Source organism: Aphis gossypii, chromosome 3, assembly GCF_020184175.1.
Source record: "Aphis gossypii isolate Hap1 chromosome 3, ASM2018417v2, whole genome shotgun sequence".
Taxonomy (NCBI): domain Eukaryota; kingdom Metazoa; phylum Arthropoda; class Insecta; order Hemiptera; family Aphididae; genus Aphis; species Aphis gossypii.
The window spans coordinates 39,595,176-39,615,563 of record NC_065532.1 but is presented as its reverse complement, the minus strand read 5'-3'; the positions used below and the strand labels follow the sequence as shown (position 1 = coordinate 39,615,563).

At 30.0% G+C, this 20,388-nt stretch overlaps 3 protein-coding genes across 8 annotated transcripts in view; 2 read left to right on the top strand and 1 right to left on the bottom strand.

Annotated features, from left to right (window-relative positions):
• LOC114132363 (A disintegrin and metalloproteinase with thrombospondin motifs 16) overlaps positions 1-10,413 on the top strand; it is a 50,099-nt gene extending 39,686 nt beyond the window's left edge. Inside the window, exons 8-17 of one of the 3 annotated variants that reach the window (XM_050202839.1) lie at positions 90-219; positions 980-1,122; positions 1,811-1,866; positions 2,762-2,888; positions 3,031-3,195; positions 3,473-3,599; positions 3,696-3,800; positions 4,356-4,507; positions 6,414-6,781; positions 9,259-10,413. In XM_050202839.1, the coding sequence (XP_050058796.1) occupies positions 90-219; positions 980-1,122; positions 1,811-1,866; positions 2,762-2,888; positions 3,031-3,195; positions 3,473-3,599; positions 3,696-3,800; positions 4,356-4,507; positions 6,414-6,781; positions 9,259-9,449 (1,564 nt within the window). In that variant the 3' untranslated portion in view covers positions 9,450-10,413. Of the gene's footprint in view, positions 1-89; positions 220-979; positions 1,123-1,338; positions 1,392-1,810; positions 1,867-2,761; positions 2,889-3,030; positions 3,196-3,472; positions 3,600-3,695; positions 3,801-4,355; positions 4,508-6,413; positions 6,782-9,258 lie in introns of all 3 variants that reach the window. The other 2 variants (XM_050202840.1, XM_050202841.1) reach the window with 2 other exon arrangements.
• Positions 6-20,374, bottom strand: LOC114132372 (transmembrane protein 14C). 4 transcript variants are annotated; one of them, XM_027997821.2, is made up of 4 exons: positions 20,077-20,374; positions 13,724-13,832; positions 13,311-13,500; positions 10,419-10,832 (listed from the first exon to the last, which is right to left on the bottom strand). In XM_027997821.2, exons 2-4 carry the CDS (start codon positions 13,797-13,799, stop codon positions 10,769-10,771), a joined length of 330 nt encoding a protein of 109 aa, XP_027853622.1. In that variant the 5' UTR covers positions 13,800-13,832; positions 20,077-20,374; the 3' UTR covers positions 10,419-10,768. The 4 variants fall into 4 exon arrangements, with proteins under 4 accessions (XP_050058800.1, XP_027853622.1, XP_027853623.1 ...); XM_027997822.2 differs by lacking the exon at positions 20,077-20,374 and adding an exon at positions 13,955-14,103; XM_050202844.1 differs by lacking the exon at positions 20,077-20,374 and adding an exon at positions 13,955-14,093 and having other exon boundaries at positions 13,724-13,868.
• Positions 14,240-17,761, top strand: LOC114132368 (glutamate--cysteine ligase regulatory subunit). Its single transcript, XM_027997816.2, has 5 exons — positions 14,240-14,520; positions 14,602-14,791; positions 14,855-15,048; positions 15,107-15,221; positions 16,566-17,761. Exons 1-5 carry the CDS (start codon positions 14,413-14,415, stop codon positions 16,724-16,726), a joined length of 768 nt encoding a protein of 255 aa, XP_027853617.1. The 5' UTR covers positions 14,240-14,412; the 3' UTR covers positions 16,727-17,761.
• Positions 20,375-20,388: the final 14 nt, after the last annotated feature.

Genomic DNA, 20,388 nt, shown 5'->3' with positions numbered 1-20,388 from the left:
ATAAATTAACATAATATTATAATGGTTTATTCAAACAAATAATAACTATGGTACATTTTAAATAAAACCATTTTGTGATTTGTATACAGGTTGCACGGAGGAGACAATGTACAGATTAAACGTTACTTTGTGTCCTTCTGGAACGGTGTGGACCTCAGGTACAGATTACTCAAGGGCCCGAAAATACGTATAAGCATCGCGGGAATCATAATATCACGGGTAAACAGAGTTTAAACATTATAGACATATAAAATTAAAATAATAATAATATTTTCAATCCGGCGGTTGCGCTCACAGTGCTGGCATGGCGACACTCTCGTCGGTTTCGATTCCGATTTCTTCGAAAAGAGCTTTTTTCGGTTTCGGACAGTTCTCCAAGATCGAGTCCAATATGTCTGTACACATGCGTTTGCGTTTCCTATACTCTTTAGTAACCGTTTCGTATTCCTTCTTCACCTTTTCTCTATCCTTTAACGACACCACGTTACCACCTGTTTTAGACATTTTTTCCAAATGCGATTTTAGTTCTAAAATGATTTTTTCGGTCTCGGACACCTTGCTTTTTATTTCCTCGATACTGCAGGTGCTCTGGAGCGTTTTTACTTCGATTTCGGATTGTTTATACTTGCGCTCGACTTCACGTAGTGCCTCGGTAATTTTCACCAATTCCTCGTCGATCGATTGAATTTCCTTTTGGTCTTCCGCCGTTGAGTCTGGCTGCACTACACAGTAAATCTTCTGCTTGCCGTTCAACTTCATGAAGATCTTATTTTCCTTCACCAACTGATCGAGCGCTTTTTCCACGGCCGACTTTCCGATACCCTGTCGCTGTAAATTTGAAAACACGTCGTTACCACTGAACGGTCTGTTTGCCGTGACCATGAAATCGTAAACATTCTTCTTTTCCGATCCCATGTTTGCTGCAAATTGTAAAATTTAAAAAAAATTAAAAATGTATTTATAAATATGCAATTTTTAGGCGAGAGACGCTACGCCGTATTTGGAGAGGAATAGGGTCGGTAGAGACGCTATTGACTCAGCGGCTGCACTCACGGACATGGGTAAATACCTGTTTAAAGAACGAAGACTGCCCGTGTACGATATCGCCGTAGCCGTCACCAAGTGAGTAGCTGGTTCTGAACAGTCTATAAATTTACATAAAAAAAAAAAAAATATATAATTAATCAGTTTTTCAGTTTTTACTTTATTTACTGTCTCGAGTAAAAATAGATCTATTTCTTTTTACTCCGAGACTGTACAAAATGATATAAAATGATATTTGTGTGATAATATTATATAATATAAATGGGAATTATAACCGACAACCAATGCATTTAGGTACGACATGTGCAGACGTCGAAAAGGAGGCCGTTGCACAAAAGGAACGGCTGGTATGTGGTAAATAAAAATAAGAGGGGAAAAGTGCTTGGTAGTGTGATACGGGAGAATTTGTACATATTGCAAATTGTCGGTCTACAAATGGTATTATAAATTACTTATACTAAACATCCTTCTGGGTACGATGGGATACAGAGTATTACCTATGTTATTATTGTGGTACTTGACGGAGCTTCTAACGTGTGTAGATGGTAGATGATTAATACTCTATATTATTATAGTCTATATAACGATATTATACATAGGTAATTAAAATGTAAACATTTGACGTGTTATAATAATAATTATTATGTATACGAAATATATTTAAACAACTACGTGTTAGCGGATCGAGAGAGACGTTATTGATTCCAGAGAAATGTAAATGACAACTCAGTACGGACTAAATAGCAATATACTGTTTCATTTTCAGATTAGACATGTGCAGGAGACAATACCCACACGATACATGCAACAGGGGTACCGCAGGTATGTCCCTGAAAATCCAAAACACATCAGTGCACTTGTAATTTATTCGGCCCCCATAAATCATTTCGTTTTCCTCTCAAACAAATTGCACTTAAATTAAACATTGTATTATTTTTATTTTTTATTATTTTTTTTTTTTGGCAAACAAAGGTTACAACAATCTTGATTCATTCACTGTCTGGCACTGAAATTCTGAAATTACCTGGAAATTTTGTATTTAAGGTCACCATTATATCTTCTTTTACACTGTTTTATATATATATATAATAAAAGACAATCAATACGTGTCTATTTTTAAACGCTATCAGCAGAAAATGTTTTTTAGCATTTCGTGACACACACACACACACACACAAACGCGCGCTCGCGCTGTATACCACTGAGCACGCAAACGCGTGACATGTGATAATACAGCAGCGAAACTGGTTAACTTTAATGGTATATGCGCAAAGCTTTCTTTACGGTGATTTGTTTCCTGAATAATAAAATCAATTATAAACACATACATTTGTGTATGTTATTCTAACAAATATTTTATAAGTACTTGCATGTGTATATATTATAATACGTTATACGTATAAATAAATATATTTAACTTAATTAGCTGCTTTGAACCGATGTACCTAATATTATATATACAAGGTAAAACGATTTAACAACATTTACATGCTTTCCATTCGATTGGAGTTGAATTAACACTACATAAATAGTTAACTGTATTATATATGAACATCGACGGCTCGTCAGCCGGTAGAGAGCTAGTGCTTGTTAATAATTGGTTATAATAATGTATTGCACTCTTTTTTTTGCGTTTGGGTATTAGAAAACAAAACGAAACGATTTTATTTTATCTAAAAACGACATAGTGTACTAATCACTGTGTTCACGTGTATAGGATTCGCGTACGTGGGCGGTGCTTGCGTAGTGAACAAACGTCTTGAGAAAGTCAACAGCGTCGCGATCATCGAGGACACCGGTGGCTTTTCGGGCATCATCGTAGCGGCGCACGAAGTCGGTCACTTGTAAGTTCGACCGCCTCTATGTACTAGATGGATAAACAGCAAGACTTGTACATCGCTGCAAGATTTTTTTCTCAGCAGTGGCGCACAAGTCTTGGATCCGATCACGATTAATAACCATCTAACTGTCTATTAATCGTTATAGGTTGGGTGCTGTGCACGATGGTTCACCTCCGCCGACCTATCTGGGTGGACCTGGAGCGGAGAAATGTCGCTGGGAAGACGGATACATCATGAGCGATCTGCGGCATACGGAAAAAGGATTCCGGTGGTCGCCGTGCAGCGTGTCGTCTTTCCATCACTTTTTGAAGTTTGTACAACATTGTATTCATAAAGTGTATATATTGTGTAAACACTCGTATAATTATATGTTAAGTCAAAGACGTCAATGTGCGGCAAAGCGACTTTAACGTTCTAGGAAATTCTCTATCATTTGAAAGTGCAGGTTAAAATCGTTTCTCGGATGTGGCAATTTACGTTACTGACCAGCTACTGATTATGAACTGAATAAACATTATATATACCATATACATTGACTGTTGCTTAAACATTTTAATAATAGAAATATAAAATTTAATTTTCTACAGCGGTGACACGGCCACATGTCTGTTCAATTCGCCGCACGAAGACGAGTCACTTCCCAGGATGTTACCCGGAAAACTATTGACTCTGGACGCCCAGTGTAGAAAAGACCGAGGGACTAGTGCCTGTTTCGTGAGTTAACATACACGCATAGTAGTGAGACATTACTACTACATTTTTACTGCAGTAAAAAAATAACGTTTTTCGGTATGCTTGTTTGTCCTGCAGAAAGACGATCGAGTGTGCGCACAGTTGTTCTGCTTTGACGCGGGTTCGGGCTACTGCGTAGCGTACAGGCCAGCGGCCGAAGGATCGCCTTGCGGAGATGGACAAGTGAGAACATAAGATAATATACTTTTTATACCTATTGATTTTGGTAATTGTATTTTGGGGGGAAGAGGTAGTGTATATTTGCGCGCAGATCGATTGTAACATCATATTAATGTATTACATATTATTATAGTCAAGATTTCGGAAAACCAAATCCATATCGTTTGCACATGTTTATCGTATGTCTATACTAATCGTGACACATAGGAAAGATAAAAAAATTAGCAATAAGTACAACAATAATCTCATATTATTTTATCGGTCAAAAATTACATTGAAGTCAATTAAAAACGAGAAACATTAAAAGATTTTATTTTAAAAAAATAACGCTTAATTCCTCTGTAAATATTTATTACTCATTATAATTGGTAATATTAAATGTCACGCTTTAACCCCCTTTCATATCGGGCAAAATGCCAAAACCGTTTATATAGAAACTTATACTCAGCTAGTTTAGTCATAATTTATAACATAATATTAATAATATCATATTATACAAACATTATACGTATTTAAGTTTTACCTCGAGTTTTACTCATCGTCGTCACTCTTTTGCAGCATTGCACCAACGGCAAGTGCATAACGGAACACGAGAATATAATACCGGATTTTTCGCAAAACACACCGGCTTACCTGCGCCGGTCGGGAGATGAAGGGGAAGCAACTCAAGACTGGCCGCAGTTTTTGACTCCTAACATCACTACACAGAGGTAAAATCACAAACAAAACCGCTCAGGTTGCAAACAACGCGTAGATATCTACGACGATTGGGGCGACCGATGAGGTGTATTATAGATCGCATTAAATCACCCTATATGTATAAAGACGCGCGATTGACGACGATAAGTAACAGTGTGTGTGTACTGTACATATAAACTGTTATTAGATCGCAGGGATGGGTAAACTTATTTAACGGAGGGTCCACAAGTAAGCTCGTCCCTGATTTAGATCGTTCGCTATTCGCGCGTGTTTATAATACTAGTGCTGGTGGTATCGCGGCGACGACAATATTATTATTATATTACCTACTATTTTCAGTACACCTAATAATATATTATGTGCAGTAAGTATAGGGCATCTCGAAATTCAGTTTTAAATCGATAAAATAATTCCGATATACATTACGTTTAATTTGTTATCTAGGATTTTTAAGGAACGCGAAAACCAGTTAAAATGCATCTGTATTTCGAGACGATTTAAAAATAATTATGATATCAGTGTTATCAGCTATAGTGCTTACTGGTTTTTCGAAATAAAAAAATACGCAAATATTGAACCGTTGACGATATAGCAATCTGTACAGGTATGCAGTAACAACACATAATGAATGATAAATGAAAGATATTAATTATATTGTCGTCGTAAAGTACCCGAGCGATATACGCACTAAGCACATGCTTGTATATGTTTATAATGCGCGGTGTTAAAAGAATAAAGCGCGCGTTTTCGAGAAGAGCTAAACGGAATATCAGTGCACCATAATATAGACGAGTCAAAATATATTGTTACCGATATGGATTTTGGACTCAGAGCGAAGCAGTTACAATAGGTTTCACGATACGTTTTAGTATTTTTTTTCTCTCAAAAAATATACTTTTATTTGATGTAACCTAAATGAGTAATATAAAAGTCAGTAAACATGGTGAAGCCTGACGCGAGCTATGAATTGAATTATAAATGTGTAGCTTTGAAGAAATCTTGGTTGTTTTTCGAATAAACCCATATTATTTTATATTCAACTCGGAAGACAGAATTTTTTCTTTTAGTCACACCACCGTTGAGCTATAGTCGAAAACGCGCGTTTGGCACATGTTTTGTTGTTTGTGAATGTTACATGTTTTCTATTTGTATGTGTACCTACTGTAAATACAATATGTTATCACATATATATATATAGGTATTACATACAAGTTGTGCCACTGTATTTCCCATAAAGTTAACACATGGAAATGGAAACACACAATAGTGGCCCGCCCTAAATAATCACACCTATATATTATGTAGTACTAATGAGTAGATTTTAGATACAAACACTTTTATACGATATGTTATATTTTATATAATCAGAGTTGGACATGGTCAGATAGTCTCATATGTCAGGGATGGGCAATTGTTAGGATGATGCGTATTACTTTTATCTGGCCCATGTTACATTTTCAAATGTAATACTTAAAAATCAAAATCAATACAATACGCATATGCAACATTAGAATAATAAATATAACTTATTATTAACTATTATAATATATTTATATAAACGCAATTTTTATCTTTATAATTTATTGACATAAACAATATTGTAGTTTTGGATTTGGATATTACTTGGGTAAAAAAGAAAAAAGTTAAAAAATTGAACTTTTCCATTTATTTATTTTTTGTTACACCTGTAATAGTGGTTCTGCCCCAACAAAGACGATTGATTATCTATTAGGTATATATATTATTATTATTATTATTATTGTAAAAACCTTTCTATTGCCTCCACTTCCCCTTGACAGATGCAGTGAACGAAATATATACACACACACACACACACACACACATAATATATTATATAATTAGGGATCACTAAACATAATATTAAATTTAATATTGACAAATTTGGCGGCGTTTTAGGTCCGTGTGGAATGACTATTGGAGGACGACCCAAAAAACTATTGCCACCACAACAACCAATACTAATAACAACCTGCACCCCCGAACGCAAAACTTGTACGTTCCGAACCCTTACCAACAACCTCCACAGATAACCACGACTAACGGAGACGCTCATGACGCGCGATTACCTACATACAAACAACTACTATTACAACAACAACAACAACAACAACAACTTAAACCATTATCACTAGGTAACGGCGACATAAACGAAGACCCGTTGGCCGCGTTGCTTAAAAACAAATACTATCATTCGGGGCCGCAAGAGTTGAAAACCGTCGATCGACCGCAGTCGTCGTCCAAGAGTAACGGCGGCGGACCGTACGGTAAGTGATCGAGTTCGCGCGAATCAGTGCAACGAAATAAGGGGGGGAAACCGCCGCCCACACATCGCATTCGATCACATAATCATCATCATTTTATTATTATTTATTATCATCATTGCGTATACGACAACAACAAAATAATAATTTATTGGCTGGAACGAAACCACTTCACACTATATCTTTACTCCGATGATCTTCATATATAATATATCACAACGAAAAGTACTTCCTCTCTCTCTATTTATATAATATACATTACTTAATATAATAACATTGTAACAGAACGCTGCACGGACGACAGCATCACGTCGTGATAATGCGCGTGTGCATCATATTGTACCTATTTATCACTATATAATATACTTATACGCGAGACATCGTCGTGTATAATATATATATATAACTATATACACGCGTATAAATAATTTATATTATTATTTATTATAATGTTTATATTATATATTATACGGCTGCAGGGGGGTCCGGGTTTCGCGTTATGAAAATATATGTTCGGGCGAATATAATATTATGTTCGAGATATTTCACTGGCTCGGTGCGCACAGATATTTGTAGAGCGAAACTCGGACATCGATCCCATGCGCAATAGCTGATGATATATAATAATTATAATATATTTGTACGCCTAATCGTTTCTTATAGGCACAACGCGCCTAACACAAAATTACATACTATTATATATATTTTAAACGACATTTATTTTAAGCACTGATCGTCTGTTATTATAACAAGCTTGCACGGTGGCAACCATCATCATAGCCGCCGCCGCCACCGTGCCGACACGCTAAACGCCTATAACAATATGCAGTTCACACTCTATACATATTACCTATAATATTATTAAGTACCCGCTTATTATTATTGTTATTATTAATACTGCGCGCGAGGCGTTGATTTTTCTCTTGACCATTTTTTTTTTTTATAAAAACGCGATGATCGTTTTCTCGGTCGACCGATCGTCGAGTCGTGAACTAGAAGAGGGAAAAAATCGATTATTTACTCTCTGTCGACGACCGGCGGCGTAAAAAATTACGTTTTATCGAGAAAACGAGACGTCTGTGTATTGTAAATTTTAATATATAAAACATGCCGCAGAAAAAAATCGCACTGCAGCTTGCCTATGCCAATCGCTCGAATCATACATATTATTATATACGTGATATTCAAACATACGTTTTTATTATACGCCAAACGTGTATGTGAATACGGCGGCAAAAATAAAATGCATTAAGATATAAAAAAAACTGCATGCAAAGTACCCGAATAACACACGCTAACGGCTACCCCAGCTAACCAAACCCCCCCGGTGATGTGGTGACGATTTCATCGTTATTGTTTTGCGTAATAGTTCAACGAACACGCTTGTGCGCCGCCGACTGTACCAGAAATTGGTACAATCGATAGTATTCGTCACTAACAACTGGCACGGAGAAGCTGAGTATTATACTGCGCACTTATTATATAATCTAACATAATGATATGCATTAATACTTATTTAACACCGTTAAATCGTGTAGGTATACAGGTAACACAAACAGGGCGATTATTTAATCACATAATACAACCCGTCCCGGTCAATTTATTTTCGTTTGAATTTTAAACGGAAAATCACGTTTTATGAATGATCGCTGATTAATTATTATACAATATATTTATTATGTTATTATTCACAAATCATTTTTTTTTTCATATGAATCCGATAAGGTTGATTAATAACGACTATGTCAATAAAGCAATTCATCACGTATACTCGCTATTTTTAATTATATCGTTAAAAAAATTTCATTATGAACATAATAAATAATTTTTTATAACAACTCGAGGAGATATACCGATCGGAATGATAAAGTATATTGACTGGTAATATTTTATCAAAACCCAAAAAGTGGCCGGAAAAAAAAAATTAAAAAATCGCTCTGCGTTACCTTCATCATACTTCAATATCATCATAATCATATTATATTATAATAGGGCTCGGTTATAAAACCTAAACAATAAAAACATGGATACAAAGTGATTCTTTTAACAGTAGTATTAGTAAACACTAGTTATTTCTCGAAAAGTGTGGATGGTTTGTGGAAATAACGCTCTTTTTATGTATACGAGTGCAACTCGTAATCATTACATATAATAACACTTTTGAGGGGGAGGGAACACTATATTCTCATAATTTTTATCGTATTTCAGTTGATTATTCTTTTAAAAGCGTACATTTTGTACTATATATTCCAAAAAAGTAGAATATTTCTCTAAGAATTTTAATTTGCAAAATAAACAAAAACCATAATTTAAGTTCAGACGACCGCGTTATGGAATCGCGCGGGTTGAGATTCCGTACGTCAACACTTTTCGAGTTAACATTCACTAGCGTTTGCTGAAAACCTATAAAAGAATCGCCTTGTATTGTGCGAAAATCCATCATAACACGATTTTTTTTCTTTTGCCTGTCCGCCCCACAGCTGACGAGTGCGTGGACCGAGCCGGAGCCATGGACATGCTGGGAGCCGTTTCCTGTTACGACTACCTGTCTAGGTACGGCATGGGACACTGTTCAAATCCGTACATCCGGGAAAACTGTTGCGCCGCCGTCAAGTACGTGTGCAACGGCGGCGGTCCGTCGCGACTACTGCAACCGCAGCAATTCGGCTGAGCGTGCACATGCACACAGTATGCAACAATACACTCGACGCTCGGATGCAGTCTGCAGTTTACCCGCGTTCCCGTCCCACCAGCCAGCCCGCCCGCCAGCACGTACCTATCGTCAAGTTTTACGATATATATATATATACATATTATATATAGAGAAAAACAAAAAACAAAAAAAAAACCATATACAATCTCTGTGAGATCAATCTATTATTAATATTATTATTATTATTATTTATGCGTCGTTATATATATATTATTATTATATAAATCTTATATTATATTCTTTTTGAAAAAATTATTTGCTTAAAACGTAAAAAAATAAACTACTCGCATGACTTCAGCGTAGTTGCGTCGTAAACCTACGCGAGGATTCGGGGCGCACGTAAGCGTACCTACGTTATCATAACCGCAGTTGAATACATCACACACACAAAAACACATTGGATTACGATATTACTATTTATTGCTACCGTATTGTGAATATTGTTTTATCGATTTTATTTGTATAATTATTTATTAATATTGTGGTGTGACTCGACGACAAACAAACCTCTACGAAATCCACACACGTTGTCCACATAACATGTACTCATTCTCGATCGGGAGATATTTTTTTGTGATAAGCCGACCTATAGTATGATATTATTATATAACAACATTATGTATTACGTTCTCGTGTTTTGAAATCTTTTTTTATCCGATTCAAATAATATTGTTCCTCGACAACTCTAGGATAAAACTGGACTGAAAAAGATTTCGAAACCACGACATTTATGTGATTCAAAATTTATATTTGTTTATTTTATTTTTATTTGTAATTATTGATTGGGCGAATTCAACTTATTTGCCTATGATATTTTATTTTTAACTGATATTTTATTTTTAAACTGTTGTTTATAGTCTAAGTATTTTAAGTGACAGACATGTACATATACAAAAAATATACGATGAATAAGTTAAACGAGTGTACTAGTTTTTTTTTTAAATTTTTTTATTTTTTATTCAGGTAGATACAAATATCGTTATAAAAAAAAAGTAATTAAACATAGCAATTATCATAAATAATAGTAAAAATTACCCGAATCACCAAAAATAATTCAAATATTATTTAATTTTAAACTATTCTAATTTTATATTTTGCAAAGTTTTGACTAAAAGATCTGTTATGTATGCACAATCCTGGAGATAGGAATTTAAGGCAAAAACAATGATTTTCAAACATTTGTATTATTTGCCTTTAGTCTTCTGGCTTGTTAATTGGTTCTTGTAGATTTTGAAGTGATGATTGTTGTGGTACTTCAGTGTTTTCTCCAGGATTGTCTATTCGTTTTTTGCCGACCAAACAATAACTTGTCTAGCACCCAATCTGATCACCATGGCCAAACTAAAAAAAATAATAATAAATAATTGATCAGAATGCAATTTACAGTTTTAAAAGATCATATTAATAAATATTTTTATTTTTATGAAACTATTAACTACTTTTTTTTTTTATAATGGTACTTTTTGACATACATCTTATATTATTAGTACAGATAATAATAACTATGAAATATCATAACTCTAAGTATAATTACATTTATTTGTTTATAGTATTAGTCTTGAGTTAAAGCTTTCAGTTAAATATATTATCTTAATGCTATTTTTATAACATTACGGCATATTACAAGTACCTTAGGTAAGTCATACTATGATTTAATTACACAAACAAATAAGAACAATATTTGTATTTTTTGTTTTAAATGAATGTTCTTTTATAAGAAACTTTTAAAACATCCCAATATTACTTTCATCTTACATCCATATACCTTAAAAATGTAATATTAGACTATCAATTTTGAATTTGTAAAATGTCTCACTAGTTAAATCATTGATTATAAATTAATAAGATTAGATTATTTATAAACTATTTGAAAATGCATATCTTATTAGTCATTATTGTTACTTATTAAGTATTTTAACAGAAACATAATTTTATTTGATAAAAAAAGATTAAGTAATATGCTAAAAATAATCAATATTAATTTTATCTGATGCTAGTTACCTCAAAACAACATACAAATGTAATATAAAATAAAATATCTAAAATTAGATTTCTCTTTAGTCTTTTTATAAATTTAATTATTATTATTTTTTTAATTTGTAAATTAATTTAATAAAATCAAGGATTTAATACAGTAGAACCCCTCTAATCCTTCACCTTTGGACTGGGGGTGTGGTCGGAACACGAAAAAAAGGCAGATTATCAGAACGTACAGAAACATTTAAAGAAAATTTTTTAACAAATTGATTTATTAAATTATTTTAAATTACATAACTACATATATTAAATTATGTACTACATAATATGTGTAACACAAAATTTTTTTATGAAAGTATTACTTACATACATAAATATTTGATTTATTACTAAGAAAAAAATTCAGTAATGCGTATTTTTTAAGTATTCATATCTATAATACTAGGATCAGATAAACCGAAGTGGTGGACTAGCTGAGGACAGAAAAGAGGGGTTCTACTGTAGTTCATTGTTAGGGTTAATATTATAACTTTTAACTATAACACAAGTTAACTAGTAAACTAGTTATTTTATTTTAATGGCTGTCTTCGAGAATAAAAATTCTTCATTTTGAACAATAGTTCCTACAATAGTATAGATTTTTGACTAAAATGATTTATAATATATTCTAAGAATATAATAATAATTTTATACAAAAATAACTACTAAAGGGCAAGACAAGCTTTATTTGATTTATTCACTCTATTCTAATAATTTTATTAAATCATTAATTTATAAAAGATAAATATTAAATATTATAAATTATAAAATTTTAAGAATAATGTAAACTGAAACACACCAATTAAATAAAAATATCCTTCTATTTAAACTTAATACCTACCAAGTTATTTAGATAAATTAAATTGTTATCTGATGCTACAAAAAAACAAACTAATTCAACAAATCTGGACCATATCTATAAACTAAAAGATATGAAAATAAATAATGATTCAATTCATGTTTAGTTACTTAAATTTCTTTTATTAAATTTATTATTTTCAATGGTCATAGTTTGTTTTATTCAATATATAAACCTAATTAAGTTTAAAACTATGATTTAATAATCATAATAAATGTTATGATTTAAATTATGAAATTATTATCAATATCTAATTGAATTAATTAAAAATTATCTGATCTGATTAATTAAGGCTGAAATAATTTTGCCAAAAAAATAAAATTATATTTAATTTTAATATATTATCTATTATATTATTTTATAACAAATATTATAATATTACTTAATATAAATCCATTTTGACAAGATGTTTTCCCAATGACTATTTATTTTTAATACACTGTGATTGTGATTGTGATTCTCAGGTTTCAAATTGGCAATTTATACCACAAAACTTTTGTTAACTATTGTGGTTGAAAATTTTTTTTTACATATAAAATCATTTCATTCAACAAATGTGTTTTCAAATCGAAAACTTAATCTTTACATTCATAAAAATATTAAGCATCTGTTTGATAAAAACATGAAAAATGTAAAAAAAGATAATTTATGATAAAAGTTTGTTGAAAGTGGACAATAGACTACAAGGGAATTTAAAACAAATTATTTAAGCACTATTTAACTTTACACTTAAGTGCAATATGCATACTACACAAAGTAGGTATACATAAATACAACCTAACAGAGAATCAAAATTTACATACGTTAAAACATTGTTTCAAAAAAAAATTCAACAAATACACAGTAATATTTTTGAATCATCTCACTAAGTTAATGATTCATATTATCATTATTATTATGAACTAAATGTGATGTAAATAATAAAAATAACAATTAAAATGTACCTTAATGCAGCCAATATACCAGCTGGCATGACTTTTCCGCTATTAAGATAACGAACACCCATTATTCCTCCAAGAACTGCACTCGTACCCAATGAAAGGGCTAAGTTATTAGGATTTTTCGTTGTTTGGTATGCACCATACCCAAGTAGTGATCCAAACAATAAACCAGCAGAAAGACTTGGAATACTAGCTATAAACAAAGGTATTCTTTAATTTTATTTTCAAATAATCTTACACAATTAGAAAAAAGTGAATAACTTATATATATTTTTATCTTTATAGTTTTGAGTTGTCGACTAATCAAACCGTGTACATCACACAATACTATGATATTGTTTTTATAATATGAGCCATAAGGATATAATAATTTTAAAGTACTAGGTATCCATTTATTATAAATGAAAGTGTCATACCTGCTTTCGCGTAGCCGATGATGCCTCCAGCAGCCACCGTTGCAGCATATGCAAATCCAATGTAATCTACGGGCATCGTGAACGGAAAGCCGGTAGTGTGTTACAGCGACTACAATAATTTTCCGATAAAAAAATTTATTTTTTCCTTAGTATAAACAAACACCGATAACGAATACGTAACAAGTTAATATTTTAGATAACCACCAGGTAAAATTTATTATTTATTCTTACTTTAGTCTTATCGTCAGTGACGGTAGTATTATTATTATTTATTACTCATAATAGTTGTAAGGCACTATAATTAATTATTGGTTAAAATTGCGTGTTTTCCGCATGTATATATATACATTATGATAATGAGCGATTGGCGTGTAAAAAAAAAAAATAAAATAGTAATAATATACATGTGATATGTGCGGAGGTACATACAACAGTTGTATTCCCACGGATGACCTTGGAATTGATAACAGAAATTGTGCTACTATATAGGACGGCTGAATAATAGTTTCCTTTTTACTTCAATTGTGTGTAGCGTGTACGCACGACGTACGTTCAAATTAGGACATTTTGCTCAAATATCCATCACAACAAATAACAATCATTTTCGTCATTTGTTTAGAAAATCGATTTTTACTCATTGTACATACGTTATAGCAAGTGTGTAGTTTACTACCAACAGTGATTTTACAATGCCTTACGATATTCCAAAAAATGTTTCAAAAATTTATATTCATACTGGAAATGTGTTAAATGCTAATGAATTGACACAAAAGGCTGGTCAAAATGCAACTGAAGAGGTAACAATTATTGAGTTTGTATATAGATACAAAAATTGGATATTATATATTTAATGCCTCAATGCTTCTACATCATTTTAGGTAGTTGAATGTTTAAACATTTGTCTGTCCAAGTATCCATCACCATTTGCATTGAACGAAAATAATGTACACTTAAAATGTGATGAGTGCTACAACACCGACAATGAAGAAGATTTAGCTCTCAGAACAAGTGTCAAAATTTTTCTAACAACAAACGAAGTGGATGTATTGGAAGATTCGTTAAAAAACCGTAAGATACTAATTCATTATCTAAATTTGTATTGTTTTTAATAGAATTAATCGATTGTTTTAGTTTTTAAAGAATTGAACGACGAGGTTGTAGATTCTGTAATCTTAGCATTTAATCATGGTAAAGATACCTTGTTAGCAGATCTATTAACTCTGTGGTCAATACTTGAAGGATATGTTAACAAACAGAAAATCACTCGTATAGGTGTGAGTGACATTGACACAGATCTGTTCATTTCTTTGTACAATAACTCAATTGTAAGTTCATTGTATTCTATTTTGTATACTAAATATTAATTAATTGTTTTGATCTTAGATTAAGCCAACAATTGTACAAATTAATTTGAACTCTTGTTGTGTTGTACCAGAAGCCCTTCAAGAATTTACTAAAGATAATGAAATACAGTTATTGACACACAGTGATTCAAAAGGTATTTTTTAGTATACCTAAATATTAAAAGAATGCTTATTTGCAATGTATCTATATATATATATATATATACACACACACACATAGAATATGTGAAATTGTAATTATTAGAGCTATTTAAATATTTTAAAAATATTTTATCATTTCCAAATAATATCCTATCAGTTATCACAAATATTAACAGAATTATTAAAAATGAATATATTAAGAAATAGGTTTTACATTTTTGTTATTATAGAAAAATAAGTATGATTACCTTATAATATAAAATTAACCATCTGTATGACTACTACTTCCAATATTTTGTATACAGTATATTATGGAAAATATAGTGACCAGATATAAAAATCTAAAAATAAGAATACATTTTTAAACTTTACTCCTCTATCATAAAAAAAACCTTCCCCTAGATAGAATTGGCCAATTTGTATACTATTTTACCCATTTTCTCATAAATCGTCATCATCTATGTAGATTATTTTTTATTCGATTACTTTATAATTTCAATTTATATTATCAACTATAAGAATGAATTTCATTACTACCTACATCAATTTATTAGTGTCAATATTTATAATGAAAATATAAAATATTTCTAAAGTATGATTATTGAAAAAATGAACTTCAAATACAAACATTTATTAATACAATGTGTCTTACAGGTTTCAATGATTATGTATTATCTTTTATGCATTAGGTTAAAATAAAAAATATAAATTAATAATTAAATTATAAAAAATGACCATCGTGTATAATCCCATAATATTTTCTTGATAAGAAAATAGGACAATGAATTTAAAAACAGAATGTCTGGTCGCCATAAGTATATGTCTATTAATTACTGCTGATATAATTAAGTAGAAGACATTGAATTTCGGTTATAATAGAATTTTGCTCTACAGGTTAAACTAAAAATGTCTTATCATTAGAAAACGGATAAATATGCAAACAGTATGCAACAATCTTTGAAATAGCCAATAGGTATTCAAGATGAAAAATTAACTAATTAAATAGGTATGCATAAGTATCTAAAATAATATATATATATATATATATATATATGAAAAAATAAATAAAATATTCTTAAAAACAAAGACAAAGTGTAATAAAAATTTATCACCATTAAATAAATGTCAACAATTCTAAACATTATGTTTTACTCATTTTTATTCTTTGATTGTTGCGATTAAGTTTTAATTTGGTTATTAAATGTACTATTAAAAATTAGTGCTTAAGTATTAAAATAAATAATTATGTGGCAATACATTTTTAAAAATCATCACTTTATTGTTCTAATATATGTTTGGTTTATAAAATATATGTATATTTTCTTTTTTTTTTTCAGAAATTTTACCCCAATCGTGCTTAGCTGAAATTTTTGGTCACCAAACTGAACTAAAACAAAAAATACCTAAGCTCGAATGGATGATAAGATATCTAACTCATGTTAAGTGCAGAGGAGTGTTAGCAAATAAAGGATACATAGTATGTCTTAAAAGATCATAGAATGAATCTACATGTTTAGAAGGCAAATCATGATGTATACACACATTTTTTTTATTATTGAAAAAGTTTATGAATTTTATACTTTTTTCTTCGAACAAACTAAAATTGTTACTAAACAAATTTAAATAAATTGTTATCATAATATTTTTTTACTCTTGTGAAGACATCTTAAGTCTACAACTTATACAACTGTTGTAACCTTGTTAAAGTTATGATAGTTACACATTTTTATAAATTATATAACTATCCTAAATGTTAATAAACCTAAACATAAAAATGAATAAATAATTATTTAATTTTATATTCAATATATTAACACTGAATTAACACTGCATAATTTTTTATTACAAATAAATTGCTGGTTAGATATTATTGTAGAGTAAAATATCACTTTATTAAAATTAATATAAATGTTAATTATTTTTTCTAAATTATTTTAAGCAAACACATTAATTTAATAATTTAAAAAATGTCGACCGGCTTTACTTACAACTAAAAATATTGAAATGAAAACAATTAAATATGTTTAATTTTTTACAATTGAAATTCTATCTAAAAGTTAAATTTTACTCGAATAACTGAAAAATGTTTATGAAATTTATGTTTATAAGTTTAATAATTGTTACTTTTACGAAAGCTTACTTATGTGATAAAACATCAACTTAGTGTTGGCACTTTGTATATTATGTCTTGATCAATAATACAATTCATACTGTATACTGTTAATCTGTATTCTATCAATAAATTATACATTTGTAGGGTACTCATAAGATAAAATGTATTAAGAGAGAAGATTTATTAATATAACTTATGTAAATTACAAAATTATGGTTTATAGCATGCTAATTAAAGACCAATAGCATAACGCAATATATTGAATACCTATACAGATTTGTTGAGTAAATAAAATTGTAATACATTTGTTATACATTTTTATAAAAGTGAATTATCTGTTTTTGACCAATATATTAAACATAAGGGTAGTGTAGCACATTATATTATTATTGTATAAGAATAAATATTGCATTTTTTAAATTTGTCTTTTTAAAAAACTGACGTCATAGATTGATTTGTATCATTAATCAATATACCTTGTATACTTATGAAATAGTTATAGCCACTATAATAGTGGCTAAGAGTACTCATAAGAGTAAGCTTAGTCAACAACCAATTTTAGTATAGCTTAGTCAAATTATACTACACATTAAAATTGGATTTTATTGTCAGCAACCATTTTTGACAATTAGTCACAGCTAAGTGGTTATTGGAATAAAAAATAATGCTTACGACTTTATGAGAACACGGTCCTCACACATTGATGATGTCATATGTTTACGGTATACAAAGCAGATTATAAACTACAGTTGATAATATTTCAGGATAAAAAGGAATAACAACTAACAATCTTAGATTTAAAAGTAACATATTTTTCCATAAAAAGATTTCTGACATACATTACAAGTTTTTGATCATACTATGTTATACACTAATTTATGTAAATTAAAATGACCTAGGTATCTAATTATTTTAAATTGATAATAGAACCCAATATGCCCAATATCATAACTTTTCTATTGTAAACATTTCTAAGCAATAAATAATAATAATAATAATTATAAATTGGTCACCTACCTAGGTATACAACAGAATAGATTAAATTTAATCTATTCTGTGCCTATATATTTATGTAGGTATTTAAAATTAATAATTTGATAATAATAATTAATAGAATAACATTGATAATAATACATAAGTAAATTTATTAATAAAAAATAATGGTTGAATATTAAAAATCTAATAATTAGAATTTAGAATATTAAAAAAAAAAACATGTGATTTCTTACTACGGAATTTTTTAGAAAAGCAGACAAATTTCTTTTAATGGCTGTTATTTCAAGTTCAAATTTCAATTTTAATCTCACTACACATAATTTGGAAACATTTAACATTGGAACTATTATAATTTATAGGTATACAGAACATGTAGAATATTCTTTTATTACATCTTACTTCAATATTTTTAGATTAAATAGGTATCAATTTGTATTAAGCTAAAAATATTATTGCCATTGAATAAAAACATTGAATCAATAAATAAAGTGTTTACATCAAGCCCGGATTGAACCGGTATCTCGAAAAAAAATCTCAATCCGGCGCTGGTTTACATCAAACATTAGTTGTTCAGGGAAAGTTGTAGGAGGAGATAAGATATATTAAATTTGTATTGAAAATTAATTTGAACTTTTTAAGTCTAAAGCAAAAAATACAATTAAACAAGTGAAAAACAACTTAATTATAGTCTACAGACTTAATACAATTCCCTTACGATCAACTACCATTGATAAAATATATCATAAAGACCTCAAGAAGAAGCCTTTTCTTATCCAAACAGGTTGTTTTTCTAAGAGAAAGATCTATCTTTGGATTTTCACTGTCATATCCTTCCTAAACTCCAATACTAACCATGATGGAGTATTCCAAATCCTCTTACTTTACCTTTTCTAATTAGAAACTGGTCCAAAAATTGAAAAATTAAAATCAATACTAAAATACCTATCTTAACAGATTCCTTTTACTCTTAAAACAAAAAAAATACACATATCCTCAACTTTCATGATAATATTTCCCACAATTCTCCAGTTAAATATCTTAGTATAACTCTAAATAAAAAGTTAAATTAAGATTTGCACATGAAAGAAAAAACCTAAATACTAAATTTTACTCATTAGATATCTTATAATAAAATCCTAACTCAAAAAAAAAACTCCATATTTATAATTCGAAGATGAAAACAATTTGAACAAATGGTACTTCCATAAGAAGATAAGCTACAACAACCCATCTAAAAACATTGGGTACAAGATTTCCTATCAATTTTTTTTAGACTAATCACATCCACTCCCTTATTTGTCTTAACCACCCTCTCCACAAAGATAAAATATTGGAACAATTGAAAACATAATTATTAATACCTATTATAAAAAGTTCCACTCAAATTCACTACACCGCACAAGTTTACTAATAATATCAAGCCAATACACAATCAAAATACAAGAAAAGACACTGATGAACTTGGTGAAGTGATCTTTTAAAATAATAATTTGTCAATATCCTGAGGTACAGCTTGTAACCACTCTTAAGGGTCTCATTAATAAATAGTTTCCCTACTCACAATCTTTCAAACATTGTACTATTTTACTTTAAATCCATTTGTTTTTTACAGACTGTAAATGTTTTATTTAAATATATAAATATAATAAAAATATAACTGTTTGGTTACATATTTGCTTAATATTTAATAATTATACTATTGAGGATGACACGGGTAATTATAGCCTATAGGTACTTACGTCTTTATGTGTTCTCACTTGAGCGTATTCAAAATATTTAATTTGTAAAATAAAAATTTTCAGAAATTGCGTTAAATTTTCTTTTCGTACACAGGTTAAATAGTAAAAACCGAGATTTAAAAAATAAAAATAATAAATCAAAACTGATGTTTTACTAACATATTACAATATAAAACATTGTTACATCGGCGTTCTATTTCATTAGGTCAATGGAAGCATAGAGCGAATGGGCGAACGTCGAACAAAATTAAGAAATGCGAAACACTTAACAGTACACAGACATCGGTAAACACCCAACTACAAACTACAATA

What these genes read in the sequence shown, in the direction of transcription:
- LOC114132372 (XM_050202843.1), bottom strand. Translation starts at nt 915, where the DNA reads ATGGGATCGGAAAAGAAGAATGTTTACGATTTCATGGTCACGGCAAAC.
- LOC114132368 (XM_027997816.2), top strand. Translation starts at nt 14,413, where the DNA reads ATGCCTTACGATATTCCAAAAAATGTTTCAAAAATTTATATTCATACT. An exon ending in GTCAAAATGCAACTGAAGAG is followed by an intron (nt 14,521 to 14,601) that starts GTAACAATTATT and finishes ACATCATTTTAG; the next exon opens with GTAGTTGAATGTTTAAACAT. An exon ending in GACACACAGTGATTCAAAAG is followed by an intron (nt 15,222 to 16,565) that starts GTATTTTTTAGT and finishes TTTTTTTTTCAG; the next exon opens with AAATTTTACCCCAATCGTGC.